This window comes from Setaria viridis, chromosome 7 (genome assembly GCF_005286985.2).
Source record: "Setaria viridis chromosome 7, Setaria_viridis_v4.0, whole genome shotgun sequence".
Lineage (NCBI taxonomy): Eukaryota > Viridiplantae > Streptophyta > Magnoliopsida > Poales > Poaceae > Setaria > Setaria viridis.
This window is the reverse complement of record NC_048269.2, coordinates 32,183,393-32,201,507: the sequence shown is the minus strand read 5'-3', so window position 1 is coordinate 32,201,507 and position 18,115 is coordinate 32,183,393. Positions and strand designations below refer to the sequence as shown.

At 42.8% G+C, this 18,115-nt stretch overlaps 4 protein-coding genes across 6 annotated transcripts; 1 reads left to right on the top strand and 3 right to left on the bottom strand.

Annotated features, from left to right (window-relative positions):
* Window positions 1-69: 69 nt before the first annotated feature.
* LOC117865911 (dynamin-like protein ARC5) lies at window positions 70-7,420 on the bottom strand. The gene is made up of 17 exons (XM_034750181.2): window positions 6,904-7,420; window positions 6,207-6,371; window positions 5,963-6,085; window positions 5,500-5,721; window positions 4,270-4,403; window positions 4,100-4,192; window positions 3,836-3,899; window positions 3,624-3,672; window positions 3,447-3,529; window positions 2,827-2,984; window positions 2,284-2,344; window positions 1,893-1,955; window positions 1,694-1,794; window positions 1,082-1,139; window positions 695-1,006; window positions 421-585; window positions 70-331 (listed from the first exon to the last, which is right to left on the bottom strand). Exons 1-17 carry the CDS (start codon window positions 7,276-7,278, stop codon window positions 263-265), a joined length of 2,295 nt encoding a protein of 764 aa, XP_034606072.1. The 5' UTR covers window positions 7,279-7,420; the 3' UTR covers window positions 70-262.
* A 1,077-nt stretch (window positions 7,421-8,497) lies between these two features.
* On the bottom strand, window positions 8,498-12,615 carry LOC117865912 (NAD-dependent protein deacylase SRT2). Of its 3 annotated transcripts, XM_072294924.1 has the most exons (12): window positions 12,474-12,581; window positions 12,165-12,377; window positions 11,416-11,458; window positions 11,073-11,322; window positions 10,920-10,985; window positions 10,773-10,818; window positions 10,487-10,647; window positions 10,277-10,406; window positions 9,721-9,885; window positions 9,249-9,376; window positions 9,012-9,111; window positions 8,498-8,925 (listed from the first exon to the last, which is right to left on the bottom strand). In XM_072294924.1, the coding sequence occupies exons 2-12, from the start codon at window positions 12,207-12,209 to the stop codon at window positions 8,872-8,874; spliced, it is 1,188 nt and encodes a 395-aa protein (XP_072151025.1). In that variant the 5' UTR covers window positions 12,210-12,377; window positions 12,474-12,581; the 3' UTR covers window positions 8,498-8,871. The 3 variants fall into 3 exon arrangements, with proteins under 3 accessions (XP_072151025.1, XP_034606073.1, XP_072151024.1); XM_034750182.2 differs by lacking the exon at window positions 12,165-12,377 and having other exon boundaries at window positions 12,474-12,615; XM_072294923.1 differs by lacking the exon at window positions 12,474-12,581 and having other exon boundaries at window positions 12,165-12,453.
* A 1,151-nt stretch (window positions 12,616-13,766) lies between these two features.
* On the bottom strand, window positions 13,767-15,443 carry LOC117864413 (putative pectate lyase 21). Its single transcript, XM_034748517.2, has 3 exons — window positions 15,087-15,443; window positions 14,642-14,993; window positions 13,767-14,540 (listed from the first exon to the last, which is right to left on the bottom strand). Exons 1-3 carry the CDS (start codon window positions 15,277-15,279, stop codon window positions 14,012-14,014), a joined length of 1,074 nt encoding a protein of 357 aa, XP_034604408.1. The 5' UTR covers window positions 15,280-15,443; the 3' UTR covers window positions 13,767-14,011.
* Window positions 15,444-15,556: 113 nt separating this feature from the next.
* LOC140223295 (DNA-directed RNA polymerases II, IV and V subunit 10) lies at window positions 15,557-18,025 on the top strand. Its single transcript, XM_072294926.1, has 4 exons — window positions 15,557-15,715; window positions 16,164-16,222; window positions 17,592-17,686; window positions 17,772-18,025. The coding sequence occupies exons 1-4, from the start codon at window positions 15,680-15,682 to the stop codon at window positions 17,798-17,800; spliced, it is 219 nt and encodes a 72-aa protein (XP_072151027.1). The 5' UTR covers window positions 15,557-15,679; the 3' UTR covers window positions 17,801-18,025.
* Window positions 18,026-18,115: the final 90 nt, after the last annotated feature.

Here is an 18,115-nt window from a genome sequence, read left to right as displayed (position 1 = left end):
ACCAGTTCACTTCAATAACAACTCATTTCTTCTGTACAGCAAGCTGCACTTGCTAAGCAACAACTCAGATTTAAGAACTTGGCAAGGGATGCAGCACTTTATTGGCCATATGGAAAACCATGTACTAACATCATACATAAGACACAGGAAGCCTTCATATTTACAACTAGAAAGGTACAACAAGATGTCACACTATTACAGCATAGAAACACTCTACCTGGAGTCCTAGCCTAGCAAGCTTACTGCTCAGTTCTGGACTGACCTACTGCCTAACCTGAAGAGAATTGAGCTTCTTATTTATCTCCCCAAACTTCTCCTTCAAGCGCTTGATCTGAATCCAGCAATAAGAAAAGTAATTATTTGCAATGATCTTAACATGGTAAGTATTTAAAACTGCTCGATTAAAACAAAGAAACGTACCCTCTTCACTTCGATCTCCAGCTCTCGCTTCTTCTGCCCAAGCGACTGGCGCATCTGAGTGACGTCAAAGATGCTATCAAGTTCGTCCTCAAAAGCCAATTCGAGGTCTTGTCTTAGAAGCGCGGGTAATTTGTCAACAATTGGCATGAGGAGAAAGCAATTGAACTGCAATTTCAAAATGGGCCAAAGCATTAAGCCATAAACAAAGAAAAAGCAACAGCATAGTAAGAAAATCTGATGAAACAGTGCGTAAAGTCTTTTGGATGAGGGAGACCTTCAGTTCAGTGGTGACAAGAAAATGCTCTTTGATCCCATGAAAAATCTGGTGAACCAATGCGTAGACGAGTCTTTCAGATGAGGGAACCAGCCTTCTGTTCCAGAGTGTACTGTCCAACAGATCGACCAGCCTTGTCTCTGGCACAGCACCCGATGAATTTGTGTCTGAAGAATGATTAGACTTTGGGTCGCCCTTTGGCCTGTCCTGTTTGTTCTCATTCAACACAGGCAACTGCTCGTGCAGTGTATTTACTGATAGTTGCTCTGGGGCAGCAAATGAATCTAGGAAGTGTCGCAATCCAGCACGGTTCTGCATCCAATAGAGTAAAACGTTAAGCATGCTAATAAAACATATTTAATAATTCTAATGTTTAAATAATTGCACCTTGTTGTGAAGGGACCAAGTGACATAACGAGTGGTACTCTCCAAATCTTCCATACACCTGCATTTGGACATTTGAGCATGCAAAGAAATAAAAACCTATATTGCCATGTAACGTTTAACACATAGGATTATTGCCTATAGGAGGATATTGGTGGAAATACAAAGGATGAGATCTAGCAGCCGTTCGAACTGAAATTAAGCATATAAGAGTAAGGTCCATCAAATGTTATTCCATTCAATTCTAAAGTATACCTGTCAGTTGAAATGGTAACTGGAAAGTGACAACTGCATGAACAGGTAAATCAGCAGAAAAGCATTTTTATCATTTCATAGATACAGCCAAATAGCCAAACTATATTCTCAAAAGAAGATCCATAGATAGCACAATTACTGTTGACACCAAGAAATGTTAGAAAAGGTATCTACATTCTACAGTTTCAAATCAAAGGTCCCGGGTTCTTTATCCCCTCTCATGCATGTTCAAGAAAAAATATACAAGATTTCAATATGGAAGCATTGCCTTTGCACAGATAAACTGTATTTTGACTAGAGTGCACAGAAGCAAATAAACAAGAAAGCCATCACAAGTATCAGAATCAGGAAGATTATTACCTTTCACGACATGATTGCTCCGTTGATTCAGCAAACCTCTTGAATTCCGCTTGGACACGCCTTACAAGTACTTCATGGCTACTGAAGCGCTCACCATCTTTCTGTAGAGGTCCATCAAGAGTATTTTGCAAAAGCTTTCAAAATAAAAGAAAATGCATATTATATTTGAATAACTTAAGGACAAGTTAGAAGTTAGTACCTCCAGCAGATAAACAGATATTGGGATCAGCCTCTTCAGTATGTACAAAAGCCTAAAACCCAACTGCATTCAGATTAAGTGACAGATATCAATCTCAAAAAAAAAATGTAAGCAGATCAAGATCAAAACCTATCTAACCTCAAACAAAGTAGTACAACTATTAGAATTATTTTGTTTAACATACTACCACTATGTAATGATATCAAATGTTTTAGTAGAGAATCTCTGGCACAAGAAGCTTAAACAAAAAGATGCATCTGTCATGAAAAAGACTGTTGCAGGTTTCCAAAACCATGATCATACAAAAGTATCACAAACATCTGGAATTAAACATGATGAAATCTAAATGATGGATCATTAAAGAGCCCGCACTTGAGACAAGCTGACCAACCTGATGAAGGAATGGCTCAAATGCGTCACGTGCTTTTGCCACAGCAATTACACAAGCAGTCCTAACAAAACCATAAAATGTTCAAATTGATAAATATATTGTGCAACTATATTATTTCTGAAGAAGAATGTGCTTATTAAAACCCAATTCAAGAAAACTGTACAGCTTCAGTCAAGTTAAATGAACATTAAATTTTATACAAGTCTACAAGATCAGCAAGTAAAAAGTCCAATATAGGGATGCCACTTTTTTTGAACTAAATGAAACCATAAAAACCCAAAAGAAATAAATTTAGACTAATATAACTTAAATTGACAACTCCTTGGATCGCGTTTTGTGCTTCAGTGCAATTTCTTGTCAGCATAATGATCATAACCCTTGGCACGGGCCTACAAGAAATTCAATTCTACCAGATATAGATTTACGTACCACTGATGTCATTTTTTTAGTGAAATACAGTAGGCGAAACCCCTACTGTGGTATTTATAGTAATGTAGGATCCTAGGATCCATCTCATGATGATAACCCTGAGAAAGAGAGTACCTGGAGTAGTTTGTCCCGTCATGAATATCCTCAACACCACAAGCATTGACAATTTCCTCCCTAGTTATCGGAGGGCACTTGATACTACCAACTACCAGACGAAATTCAGCCATTGCCCGATGGTATTGTGCACCACCATAAAGACGCATTCCAGCATTCTGCAAAAAGGACATTTTGAAACATGTCATATATGAATTAAAAGTGCCACATCTGTGGCCAAGGTACAGTAGTATATGGTGCATGTAAAACAAATAAATTAATAAGCTAGCTTTTTTTTCTCAAATACACAGGAAAGCTGCATATTGTTACATTAATACAACTAGCTGAGTAGTGAGGACAAAATATGTTTACCCTTTAGTTTCTGTAGAAAAGAAATGCTTAATGTTAAAAGGGTGGTAAAAGCATGGGGTCAAGTACTCAAGCAGCTTAAATGAATGCACCACTCCTAATCCTAATTGACTAAAGATCTGTCAGGAAACCCTCCAGGAAAGCATATTCAACAAGATCACATCAGAGTTTGTGTAGCAAGGAAATTCAGTTCCTTTAAACACTATGAGCTTACACTAAGACGGAGTAGTCATGATGCATCTTCAATATAAAAACCAAAAGATAGAACTTACTGGCATCATCTTGTTTGGGAGCTGGAAATTCTCACTTCCAGTAAATGTTCCTCCATTGATCCTCTCGTTAATTAAAGTTTCTCCTGTGGACCAACAGTTTAAAAAAGCGATAACAGAGTAGAATGTAGCAATAAGATCAAGACCTCCAGAAAATCACTTGGGAGGTAAAACACTCACCAAATTTATCAGGAGGTGCCACCACCATGCCTTTCAATAGCAAAGATAACTGAAATGAGATAATACGGCATCAATTTTAAGTTAATCTGAAGCAGCTTTCAATTTCTGAATACAACATTCTAAGGCTATCCTGGAATCAAATGCTGTAATGCAAGAAAGATTGCACCATCTAAGTAATGTAGTGTTTGCCTTATAATATGTGTCACTAGCACCTTGGTCAAAAATGAGTCATGGAATAGCTGAGCTTTTTCCTTCAGTTTGGCTTCATCCAGATCACTGTTCAGATGTAGGATGTCAACATAAATCATACATCTTGAATAACAAATATATTGTCATGAGCATGTAAAGGCAGCCACATGAGGATGAACATAACCCAGCTTTCCTTCAAAGCTTTGAGCTTCAGAAACACCAGATAACTTACTACAGGTTAGAATCCATATATTTTAGGGAATACGGACAATCAACTAAGAAATAACCTGATTTCTTGACTGATTTCACGCAGTTTCCTTGTTGCATTTCGATGTTCCTTCTCAAGAAGTGGAATGATTAGTGGAACACTCTCAATGTACCTTTCAATCACAATAACATTTGTATTATTCACAAGAATGATAAAAAAATATGATGTACTGTTAATACACGAGAATACCTCTTCCTCAGCAACTCTTCCAAAAATAGTCTCAAGTTACTCACTCCAATTCTTTCTTTCTCCTCTGTTGTAAGTGACCTTCCTAACTTGTCTTCAATAGACACAATATCTTCAGACTCTCTTGATGAGATGGCCTTCATGACAACATAGTAAAAAAAAAAAATTAGAGGCCTTATGAAAAAGCTACCTGCTTTTTACACATATAAGAAAAGGCCCAAATTTGGATATCTGATGGGCAATGCTGGCAAAATGGATGTAGTAAAACAAATACATAAAGCAGATCAGTTAGAACCTTCCAAATGTTATTAAAGCAGCTTTTTCCATCTCATGTTATTCCATCCCTTCAGAATATGTTGAGTTCAGGATTAAAAACTGTGCGGGAGTTCATCACAGATGTTACAAAATAAAGGGCGGTTATGTACAGAAAACGAAAATAAACTACAAACTGGCAGCATGATGTAATCTAGCCATTGGAATTAATAAAATATGTTCCTTTTTTACGAGACAGCACTTTCAAAATATAATTTACTTCAAACTTTTCACTAATATATTACTGTGAACACTGATGGTCAACATTTCTTATTTGATAATGTCTTGTTAAAAGAGTCAAATATTCAGCATTGCATTGATCTTACAAACAGTAATCACAAATCCAATAGCAGCACACATATTTCCAAAAATTGAAAGCGTTCTCAAGTACATTCTTGATCCCCGTAGGAAGTACAACCCTATCAGTTAGTCATAGATTATTCCTGGAGGTGTCTTTACCCTACAGAAAAAAAATACAAATTGTGCACATACTCTAGGAATGGCATCTTGTACTGGAGTCGGAGAAGCTTCAAAAGTCAAAACAAACATGTCTTATATATTTGAAATTAAAACAGATCAGCAGTTAATTAAAAAAAACACAGAAAGTACTACTCTATAGCTTCCATAGGCAAACTAGACTCCCTAAAATGCCCTTAGAAACTACAGGTTTTCAGTTAGTCATAATCCTCTTGAAAGGGAAATAACATCATACTTTACACATTTGCTCTAATGCTCTTGAATTTAACCTGATTGTTTTGTTAGGCACATAATGAAAGCAGATGATTGCTTTGCTTGTGCAGGAGAAAATTCAATGTCTACTTAATACTAAAGTTCAAGCATGTTTGTACAGTATATAACTTGACACTTCACAGACTGAAGCACAAAGATCTAAAGAATTTGGGTGGTACTGGCTTGTGGTACCTTCTTAAACTCTTCATTAGATCTGAACACCGCTTCATGGCAAGAACCAACCCTACCAGAAGGTACTGATGTGAAAAAGGGAGAATCTCCCAGTAAGGAAACATCTAGCACGCAAGTCGGTGGGTGAAGAAACACTTCAACATCAGAGGGCCGGGCAAACTGTGGTATTTTTGTGTCCAGTTTGGTGGAGACTAGAACAGTCCTTGCAAGATCAGGATCAACCTACAGTACCAAAAGGAAACAAAAAACTTTGTTTAGTGGAAACACTTTATCAGTTACATAAGGACTGTGCCAAGTCAAGCTTCAGTTGAAGAGTTAAAACTCAAGAAGGCTATATGGTCTTCTTTTTTAATGTATGGCAACCCAAGAAGTGAGTACAGCTGGTGGAAAATCATGCAAAATATCATAGTCGTATAGAGTTGTAGAGGACTTGTGCATATAAGAAGATAACTTAAAGAACCACCTGCATCACCACTCTCCGTGTAGTTGCATTACTCCAATCACTGCAATCTTCAAGGCACAGTATTATGGTCTCTTTATGCTGGATTTTAGCACGAACAAGGCTCTCAACAGCAGAAGCCTGGCTCTGCAGGTTGCAAGATTACCAAAGTTGAGCAGTTTCGCTGAGGAATCAAAGGCACTTAAAAATGATAAAAGAACTACTGTAAACTGATAGAGAGAGCCAAAGTAAAACAAAAAACAAGTACCTGCAAAACTCGGTTTTTACGGCCAGGAGCTGGAAGAATGAGGCCTGGAGTGTCAATAACGGTGAGATTGGGGCAATGCTTGTATTCTACCTTTATTATGATTTCCTTCTCTGAAAATTGGCAAGGGTCATTCTCCAACCTCATGTTTTCAGCTTCAATATATGCCTGAAAGTAGTTGAGCTTATAAATAATGTCCTCATGCCACATAAAAGTCTGGGGAAATATTAAACCGTCCAATGCAACAGTGGTCTAACCTTCTCTACATTAACATTCAGCAATCTGAAGGAAAGAAATGTGAAGATATTATTTCTGAGTTAATCAAACCATACAATAATGCAGAAGTTGCATGTTTGGCCTTGTGTATGTTCAATGACTTCATATACTATGTATAACGCTGATGCTCGCATTATAAAAAAAATGATGCTCCGTGGTATTGTTCTGTATATCACTATTTTTAGCAAGCATAATGTTAGCTACTAGCACGCTAGTTCGGACGCGTTGCGTAAAACTCCATCCTCCCCAGTCAGTTTTTAGTTTGATTAAACCCATTCTTCGTCAGTACAGGACACCGGCAATGACACAAACACATGGGGCACGTTGCAATTTACAGATATACGGATAAGAGAGCAGACAGAGCACACGGCAGCTGCCAGCAGCATTGCCACAATCACGGCGCGCCATCACCGAACATACGCACCTGGATGTCGGCGAGCGGCATGGGGCGGCCTGCGACCCCGGCGTCTTCAACTTCGTCCCCGGGGCCGGCGAGCAGGCGGCACCGCGGCGCGTCGCAGCGCGGGTTGAATCGGAGGTGGAGCGCGACGGGGCGGCGCGTCTTGGTGCCTCCCCCGACGTGGTTGAACTGGAACCCCATGAGCGCCTCTACCAGCGCGCTCTTGCCGTCCGTCTGGTGGCCGACCACCACGACGGCCGGCGCCCCCGCCGCGCCGCCCAGCTCGGCCGCCAGCGCCTGCAGCTCGTTGTACGCCTCGTAGAGGAGCTCCCGCGCCTCCTCCTCCTCCTCCTCCTCCGCGCCCGCCTTCGAGTCCGGCGGGAGCGGCGGCGTCGCCATTGGGATTGGTTGGGCCGGGGTGGGTTTCGTGGGGGGTTTGGAGGGAAGCGTGGTGGAGTGGAGTGGACTGGAGTGTGGGGGATGGTCGATGGAGAAAGGGGGAGGGGACTGGAGAGGTTCAAGCGTGCTGGCAGTGCGGGAAAGACGAAAGGTCCCCCGTCCCCGTGCTTATCCCCGGTTTTGTTTGCTGTCCTCACGACACGAGCCAAACATTTTCCTCTTGGAAACATTGGTCACTCGTGTAGTGTTATAAGGTCTTGTACTATCTGATAAAGATTCCTTAGCGACTCAGGGCCTGTTTAGTTGCCTGATTTTGGACAACCAAAATCACTGCGCCAGCACTGTAGTATATTGTAGTATTTTGTTTGTATTTGTGAATTATTGTCCAAATATTGACTAATTAGGCTTAAAAGATTCGTCTCGCAAAGTACAACCAAACTGTGCAATTAGTTTTTGATTTCGTCTACATTCAGTATTCCATGCATGTACCGTAAGTTTGATATGATGGGGAATCTTCTTTTTGCATAATATCAAAGTTGGTATTTTGGGGTAACACAAGACCTCAAACACATCTTGCAAAAAACAAGATGCTCTAGTACAGATTTGTCGTTCAAAGAGAAAAGGACATGGTTAAAGAAGGTCATTTCGCAAGAAACCAAATGGCATCATTTCGCGAGAAGCCAAATGGCATAACAGTAGCTCTCAAATTTTTTTAGCGCTTGTTTTTGTTTATGTCCTTTTTTTAAAAAAAAATATGTTTATGTTTATTTAGGCTGCAAACTTTATTGAAAAACCATCTTTCCTGAAGCACCAATAGCAAAAATGTACTAGCAGAACCAGTAAAGATTTATCTGTCTATATACTAGATAAATATCATATGCGGATTATATCATGACATAGCACGAAATCCGTAAACTAGCGACGGAATTTCCCTACTCCACAACATTCGGAACAGCACTGAGTAAATTTTAATCTTAAAAAGAAAGCATTGCTCAGGTTTGGAGTATCGTGGTGATGTTGTGCTTTTAACTTTCTGGTCACTTCTTACTCTCTGTCTCTTTTCTTTCCTTCATGTTCCTAAAGTGACGCATCTCTTTCTAATGCAGTACAAATAAAGGGCAACAAATCATTTTGGTACACTCTCTTAATGCTAATCGGATGGATTATTAGTTTATAACCATGAGATCAAGCAAGACAGGGCGACTTATGGCTCATCAGGTATCCCACAATTAAATATTATAAATATATAATAATGACCTTGGATTCTTTTCTTCTTTCTTTTTACAAGACAGGGCGACTTCAACATTGGTTGCGGGAATGATCCCAGAATACTGTATTTGTTCCCTATGGTCAATTTGGATATCCCCCTTTTTGGCTACTAATGCTCATAGGCAGAACCAAGATAGTCAGTTTTTTTTTTTTTGAAACGAGATAGTCAGTGACCTTCGCCTTCCTAGGACATGTTGAATTATCTCACAGCTAGTTACTTGTTTCACCTTGTCTTCTTCACAGCGAACCGAGTTCTCCAGAGGTTGTGCTTATGGGCGACGATAGTCGCGTGAGAATACAACTTGGACATTTTGACAGCAACGCTCAGCTTACGTTTGGTACTGTCAGGCTTCCCATCTGCAGTATTCTGGGCAATATCTGAAGAAGTTGTTGCAGCAAAGCAAAGGAGAACCACAGTGAGTCATATGCAGTGGCACTTAAAACTCAAAGTAAGAGGCTCTAACCTCCCCACATCTTGCATTGATTTTCAGTGATAAAATGCTGTCAGCCCTTGTCTCCCCAATGCTAACCACGGCTATTGGAGCATTTGCTTCGTGCGCAAGCCTGAATTTGGAATCATCAATCAAATACAATTTAGTCTTACTTTTAGAGATTAGTCACGAAAGAAGAAAATTTCAGCAAATATGATGACTAGCTCTTGATCATAAGTGTTAAATATTGTTGTTTATTTATTATGATACCTTGCCAGCCTAAAAGCAGACATTGTCATCAGTGCCGAACCAACCACCAGAAGTGCATCACAATTTCTTGCAGCCTCCTTAGCGCTTTCAGCTCTCTCTTGAGGAACATTGTCACCAAACATCACAACCTTCAAACATCAGAAATAACAGGTTAAATAACTTTGAATTTTCATATTCACGATTTGGTAAAATCACATTGACTTGAGAAAGAATACCAGGAAATTGGATAACATATTGACACTTTAACTCCAGTTCTAGTCATTGCTTGAGAGTAAGACTGGTCACTAAGAGTAAAGAAATCATATTTGATGCAAAATAAACTATTTTTGCTGCTACCAAATAATCTAAGCCACTAAACCTATATGGCTAGATGTGGCTTAAGTATCATTTTTCTAATTCAAACCGTAACTGAGCATCCTTATATATGATGAAGAAATCGACTGCACAAGCATCAGGGTAAAGAGAATCTCACATCAGGTTTTAGCACTCCACCACATTGATGGCAGTTAGGAATTTCAAAATCTTGCTCCCAAAACTTCTCATCAATCTCAATATCACCATCAGGTCGCTGCTGCATCCCAAAACTTTTGTCTGAACCCGGTTGCCCCACTTCCAAACTATCGATAGCTTGAGCCCACTGCAAACACAACAGTAATAGTAAGTCCTCCAGAGCTCCTGAAACCATCAGTTCGAATTAGGAAAAATAATAGGCGTTGATTCACTTTAAGATTTGGCTAGCAAGTGCATCAATCATCCACAGAAAAAATGTAATGATCTACTGATCAACATCACCATCTATGTAAGAGCTGGCTAAATGATCATTTCAGATGAACCACATTGGAATAATTCAAAAGGCAAACATATGTCAAATTTATAATATTGAGTCAACAACTTTACAAGGAAGAGAACACCATCTCTTTAACTTTATGTCTAATGTGAGACGAATAAAATTTCAAAGGGCTCATGCGAAACAAATACAATCGTCAATTTAAATGAGAAATAAAATAAGTATCAAATGGAAAACAAACCTTTGGGTTGAGGTCCTTCACTTGTTCCTGGAATGACTCTCGGCTGATGGATGTACCACAGTCTAAACAAATTACCTCATATACGCTCCCATGCAGTTCAAGTGGCTTACTGCCAGCACGATGATGCAACCTAAGTTACATGTGCAAAATGTGAAAGTGAAAACGTACACTTCTGTTCATTATTAGCAATAACATAGGCCCAGCTCATACCTATCCACATTTTGGGTAACCATCGAGTGAACACGACCAATCCTTTCTAGAGATGCAAGAGCATAATGGGCTGCATTTGGTTGTGCTCTTGTGAACCTTCTCCATCCAGCATAGCTCCTAGCCCAGTACCGTCTCCTAGCTCGAATAGACCGAACAAACTCCTGTTTTGTTCAAGTGGTAAGCACGCAAAGATAAAAAGAATCATCTTAAGCTTGTACCAAAAGCAAGGGGGAAATCCGAAAGGTGTCAACAAGAGATGACATTTGACAAGCAATGCTAGGCACACCTGATGAGTAAGTGGTTTAAAACCAGTACTGTATGCACCGTTAGGACTGCCATAAAACAAGAATTCTGCTAGTTAGAACATAGAGAGTAATGACTAATGAGAAGGCTGACAATATGGTTTCATGAACAGATTTAGCAATGCATGTACCTCCTGTAATCAGGAATTCCAGACTCGGTGCTCATTCCTGCTCCAGTTACCACCATGAGCCTTTTACTGAAGAGAGAAAAGGTAATGAAGCTCATTTTGCTTCAACTACAGCTCAGAAACATGAAAAGGAAGTTCAAGTATGAAGGGTCTTACCTCTTGTCGATAAATTGATACAGGAGGTCCACATCTTTAGAGCTTGGCGGATCTGAATCAGGAACTATCCGTTTATCTCTTAGAAACTGGATGTAAGTTTCACAATAATCCTTAGGTGCAACGGCTGATGAATGGTTATTTCTTGCTTGCAAGGAGCGAAAAGAGCATCTCAAGGAGAGAGGATTTTCCCTTCTGTATAGAAGTCCATTGTTCACTAATGCTTGAAAATTGCAGAAATGAGCACAGGATCCTGGTATGAAACAAATTTCAAGTACTTATTACAAAAACAAGAATCACTAAGTAAATATCCATGAAAAAGAGAAGTTCCCCTCAAGCAACTTGCCTCTAGATGCTGCCCGCAGAGCACCTGTTAGGCCTGCAATTATCTGAGTTCCATTACATGTGTAAGTAACTAAGTTGGTTGCATAAAAACCTCAACCTATCGAGTCAAACAAATTTATATTCATAAATTAAAAATGCAATCGCATTGGTGCATGACTAACCACAACCTAAACTTGTTCCAAGAGAACTCAATCACAGCATTACACCCCAAAAATGTAACTGGGGGCCATTTTGTAGTATCTTTGTTCCCCATTACGTCACAGCTGAGAATGTGAAGTGATACACAGTCTTCCCTAGCTTGACTTTGGATTCTTGTTTGAGGTGTCCAATGTCATCTCAATTTATATCTATTCTTGGAACCTACTGCCAAATGGAAACCCATTGATGCAAAAGGTTCAAAGTTTCATCTAACAAAAAAAGCCATTTGGTCCTGTTGAACACTATATTAGGGAGCCATCTGGGACAAGTATGAGGGCAAACTAACTCGTAGCAATGTCAGGTCAAATATATTGCGTTGAGCTACCGTGAAGCTCTGAAAACTGTTTGAGTTACTGATAAACGAATTTCTCCAATTAAACAGCATGACGCCTATCCACAAGTCCTCTCAGGCCTCAGTTGAGACATAAATCGCTAAACTCTACCCTGCGCTGATCTACCGTGTGCAGTCAATCCGCACAGTACCATGTGCCGGAGAGGAAGAAGAGAAGAGGAGGAAGCAAAGAGCTCCGTCTGGCGAGGGCGAGTGATTACCGAAGCCGAAGCGCGGTAGGCGTGCGTGGCCGGGGCCGCTGCCATCAGGCGCACCAGCTGGTAGGTGAGGGGCGAATCCTCTCCGGCGAGCGGCGGCGCGCGTGACGTGGAAGGACACGCAGTGCGACGCCAATTTTTAACTCTTCATTTGGTAAATTAGCGCGCCGGCTGATCTACCGTGTGCAGTCAATCCGCACACTACCATTCCCAATCCTTCGATTAAAGTGAAGCAAAGACCAGTGTTTTGAGGAGAGGAGGAAGAAGAAGGGAAGAGGGAAAATGGAGCTCCGTGGAGGCGGAAGTGATTACCGAAGCCGAAGAGCGGTAGGCGTGCGTGGCCGGGGCCGCCGCCATCGGGCGCTCCGGCTGGTAGGTGAGGGGCGGGTCCTCTCCGGCGCGCGTGACGTGGAGGCGCGGTCGCCGCGCGGTCCTGGTCCGCCGGAGGCCGCGAGGCAGGGGACAGTTTTGTTTGGTGGGAAATAAACAAGGCGAACAGACGAGACCGATTTGCGTAGTTGCCGTGCTACGTCAGCAGTTACGTGGCCCGCATACGTGTCAATTCTTGTGTTCAACTGCTTCATCTGACGAAACTAAAGAGGGGAGAGCAAATTTGATCATGCATCCATGTCACTGAGCTTGAGCCCTATCCTAGCATCAAACAAGTTTTCAGATTCTCAACCCTACATCATACCTCTCTGACATCCTCTTAAGCGTGTGTACGTGCAAAAATTCATGCAAGTATGTAACTCTCCTCTGACAGCTCGAGAAACTGAACTTGGAATAGCACAGCGCAAGAAACAGTATCAAAACATCTGCACGAGCATGGATGGCTGCAGCTTTGTCACCGGGTACATAAAAACGCTGCATACTGCAACCATGGATTTATCAATCGAAGCTGATGCCGAGAAAACGCAACCTGGAAATTTTTGCAGGTGGTTCTCAAGATGCAGTGTGAGCATATGACGGAACATTTGAAGAAATTTCTTTGAAGGGCATAATTGCAGAAATTGAAACTACAATTTAGATTGTCATGGGCTCATGGCAGAGCTAGCAGTTTTCTGAAGGTTTGCAAAGCATAACGATCCGTACAAGAAATAAACAGGAGAACATACTTTTATGTGTTTAAGTGTTTTTAATTAACATGGCCAACATTAGGACTGCTAAGATTACAACTGCTCGAGAAAAGGATGTAAACTTACAGGATATAATGATACAGACTACAAATAAACAGATTGCTGTCACGATAAAAAGGTTTCAGAAACAACGAACCATCCTCCATCCCTACGTAAAATGAAATCTAGGGGACAAACTGAACTTTCAAGGTTCATTCATGTTTGGGGTGAAGTTCAAAAATAGAAACAAACATGAGACACCTTTATCTTGTCTTTTGATGAATCCTTCTGTCAGAACCAGGCAGCTAGATCATCAAGCTGTTTGGATCTTAAGGTCAAATTCCATCATTTCAGATGCCAGGTCTGAATGGAGCCCTTAATCCTCATCATAATTCTCTGTTGATGTCTACAAGCAAATTATCGTGTCTTGTGGCTTTCTGTAGACATAAGTTTAAAAGACAATCATCCAACAGAAAAGCTATGCTACAGATGGGAGAAATTTCTGTACGTTGATAATTGTACCACAAATGAACATACGCATAGGAAAACATCAATATGTCTACATCTCAGTGAGGGCCACGTGTGAAGGAAGAGGAGTGAGAGGAAGGAGACTCAAGTGACAAAAGTTAAATTTCCTAGGGATGGAATACATAGTTACATACAAATGCAGTGCAATACTGAGAACTGAATACTTCCTTGGCAGAAGCAAGCCGTGGAGTAACAGAATAACGAAGTCTAGCACTCGTCAGGGGGCCTTGGCACTGGCTGCCATCCGGCGCAGAGTTGGATGGTGTCCTTGAGCGCCGGCGACGCTGGCTCCATGGTCCAACGCGGGTAGTAATGCTCTGGCCTGAAGACAGCTTCTTGTGCTCCAGGTGCAGGGCCACCGATCAGGCAGGGCAACGCGCCGTTGAGGAAGGCGTCCCCTTCCGACCTGACCAATCCGGCCACCACATCCTCTCGGTCGCCGGCCTTCTCCGGCATGTACTTGAACACCGTCGTCTTCTTTGGGGGGCCTCCGCCTGCCTCGTAGATGTTGCATTGGGACACGACCTGAGCCTCGACGCTCGCACAGACAGCGTAGATGCCCCAGTTGCGTGTGTAGTTGTTGTAGAGGTGGACCTTGCCGAAGCGTAGGCGCGGGTGCCTCTGCCGCGTGCCGTCGAAGAAGCAGTGGTGGATGGTGACCCTGATGCAGCGGTCGCCGATGTGCGTGGGGTCGGCTCCGATGAGCATCGTCTTGTCGTGCCGCGCAAAGTGGCATCTGCAGTCATTTGACATGGATCGGTTGTCGATCACATTGAAGATTTGCACTTTTGCAGTAGCACAACTAGAAGGAAGAATGAATGGAATCAAAGAACAGACCTTGAGACCGTGATGTCTGTACTCTGTCGCGTGATGTCGATGAGACCGTCGTCGTAGTCGGCGAGCGTGCAGCGGTCGATCCAGATGTTGGTGGAGCCGGGCTTGATCTGGATGCCGTCTACGTCATGTCCTCGGCCTCCCTCGAACATCAGGTTGCAGACGATGACGTGGTGGCAGCTCTTGAGCTGGAGCCCCTTGCCGGTGAGCACCACGCGCTGGCCGCGGCCGTCGATGGTCTTGTGGGAGGCGACGCGGAGGTAGGACTGGAGGTGGATGGTGCCGGACACCTCGAAGACGATCCACAGGGGCTCCGCCGCGCGGCACGCCTCCCTCAGGCTCCCGCGGCCGTCGTCTGCGCTCACCTCCCCGGGTCCCCCCGCGTTGATTCAGAGAACGATTCGTTCGATTGGAAGAGGGATCGGATGGGGGGATCTCGCGGCCGTACCTTGGAGGGACGTGACGTGGTAGACGGCCCCGTGCAGGCCGCCGATGGCGTGGCGGCCGAACCCCTCGGCGCGGCCCGCGAGCGCGCGGAGCCGGTGGTCCGCATCCTGGTACGGCATCTCTCCGCCGCCGTGACCCGCACCGTACGGATTACAAGGGTGCGGCGGCGGCTGCTGCGGAGGAGGGGGATCCATGCGGGAGGCCAGGTTCCTGAGCTAATGGACGCACGCCCCAGTCACCACAGACGGAGGCGTTCCTGCCCGGCGACGCGCCAGTTCCGACGCGGCGACGGTGTCGGCAGAGGTCTCCTTTTGTTTTTCTCTCTCTTTGAAAGGAGCGTTTGGCACTTCAGCACTTGGCGGAGAAGTGAAAAGTAGCCGGATCCTGAAGGGCCCAAAAGGGTATGTAAGAAGGGAGAAGAAATAGCCCAGGCCCAATCATCCAGCACAAAGGCCCATCTCATGAGCTATTACTAGTCGCTGCGCTGCCTGCTGCCTCGCTCCCTCCTCTGTTCGTTCAGCCGGCCTTCTCCACGCCGAAACCCAACCAAACCCTTCCCCACCTCCTCCGGCTCCGGCGGCGGCGGCGGCGAAGATGATCATCCCGGTGCGCTGCTTCACCTGCGGCAAGGTAACACGCCCATTCCCACTCGCCCTCAGTTCACGCGGCTGCCGCACCGCCGGTCTGGGTTACGTCTCTCTTTTACCTAGGGTTTGAGTCGCCTCGCCCAGCTACAGCTCGCTACCCTCTCGGCCTGCTGCGCTCACGCACGCCACGATTCGAGCTCATTGCTTGCTTGGGGTACCCGCCGCGTATTCTAGGCTCTGGTTATGGAGGATGGCTCGCTTGTGGGGTTGCGCGATTGTTCATTTGTTCTTGCCTGTGGTTGCTGATTGTTTTTAGCGCTACTTTGTTCGTTTGTTTGGGGTTAGGCCTTGGATTTCGGTTGCGAGGACATTCCCTAGGGCCTTGATTTTTTTTTGGTTAGGTTTATTTCTGTGTTGTCAATCTCCGGTTCCCTCAAGGGATTATTGTGATGGTGAGGTGAACTAAATATGTTTCTTTTTCTCCATTACAGGTGATTGGGAACAAGTGGGACCAATACCTGGACCTCCTCCAGGCCGACTACACGGAGGGGTAAACTTGCCAATCTCTTGCTCATGGAATCCTACATGGCAGTTTGGTCACTGCATCGCGAGTGTTTGCGTTAGATTGTGCTTTGTTTGTTATGGGTAACAAGTTTGCAATGTTTGGATTGCTGAGTTGCTTGATTAGCAGTGGTTTTGGTTAAAAATAAACAAATTTCACACACTTTTGGTGGCCTGAATATATGCGGTGCTCCTGGGCTAGTGAATACAACTATACAAGTCAAGTGAATATATTTTTCATGCTTCTCCATCTAAATGTGCCCATTTAGTTCTGACACAGTCACACAGCAGCTCTTTTTTTAGAGTTTGTGAGGAAATCAAGCATACAAGATCACTTGTACATTTTCTCACATGATGTATCATGTTAATCACAAAACTATAGAAATTTGGTTGTATGCTGTGTGGATAGTGAGAGAAAAATGCTGCACGCCTTGCGACAGATAAGTGCCACATTGGAATTCATAATGAGTAAACTAAGAGCTGGGTTATCTTGATTAATCAATGGTTGCAGTGTTGTGCGCCTTTCAGTTATGTGCTTGATAGTTGGGTATTTATTAAGGGCATTTTTGGTTGGGTTCCAATGCTAGCCCCACCAATTGGTGGCTCGCCAATGCGTTTTTTGCGCCTGTTTTTTTACGCATATGCGTCCGTGTGCTCTCGCATCCACGCCGGCGGCAGTAGTTTTTCTTGCCAGCACACATGCGAAACAGCAGCGTGAGAATTGGTCACCCATGTTTTGGCGCTCCCTGCTTTTTCTAGGCGATTCAGGGCCTAGACCAAAAGCGCCCTAAGCTGAATCTTATAATTTTTAGGAGATTGTCATATTGAGATCTTCTAGGTACACCTATGTTAACTCACTATATATTATCTTCAGAATTGCTAAGAAGATATACATATATCTGGAACTTCAGGGTTGCCTTTTTTTTCATCTTACTATTCTCATGCTTAAGATTTTACTATATTTATCTTGAACGTTACTGATTGAAATTAGTCGGTAACTGTTGATATAACAGTACAACTGACCTATTTACAGTACTGACTGGAGACCTCCCTTGATTGTGAGCCCAAGGAACTAAATCCTTACCATTTGGAAATGGAAAAAAAATAAACATTTAGTTGGTATATCGAGAGTTTAAGCTTTGCATCACAATGGGTAAAGTTTTAATGTACCCAGTTTCCTGAAAATTATGAGCATATTTATTAACATACTGAACAATTTATACTTTATTGACAGTATTGTTAAAAAATAGTCTCGGCCCAGTCTCAACATATGTTATTATTTGGAAAATTATTATGGATTGATAGCCATTCAGAATCATAATTTGCATGCTTTCCTTCGGTGCTTTCTATATTGCCAGGGATGCTCTGGATGCTTTGGAATTGGTCCGCTACTGCTGCAGGCGAATGCTCATGACCCATGTTGACCTCATTGAAAAGTTGCTCAACTACAACAGTAAGTTGATTTTTGAGCTGCTATTCAAGATACGATTTCATTTACTGCTGCACCATTTGTAAGTGACTGTAATTCTTTTTTTCAGCATTGGAGAAGACTGACACAACCACTTGAACACGCCATGCTCCATAAACACTACTGTTTCTTAGTAACTTAGAGTGTCGGTGGTATGTTGTTTCTTCTACACCAGGAGAGGCAGGTTGTGACATGATGATGTGAATTTGGTTTGCTCATGAACATTAAGGATTTCTCATGTGATGGTGCATGTTGCATCTACTATGAACTTGTACGCAGTCGGATATTGGAAGCAATATAACTGTTGACTAAAAATTACTCGTATATCGGTGTGAATTGGATCTATAATGTTGTGTTGTCAAATGTTTGTGTTTTTCGGTTGTTCTTCGTTTAGCAGTGCATGATTGTTACTAC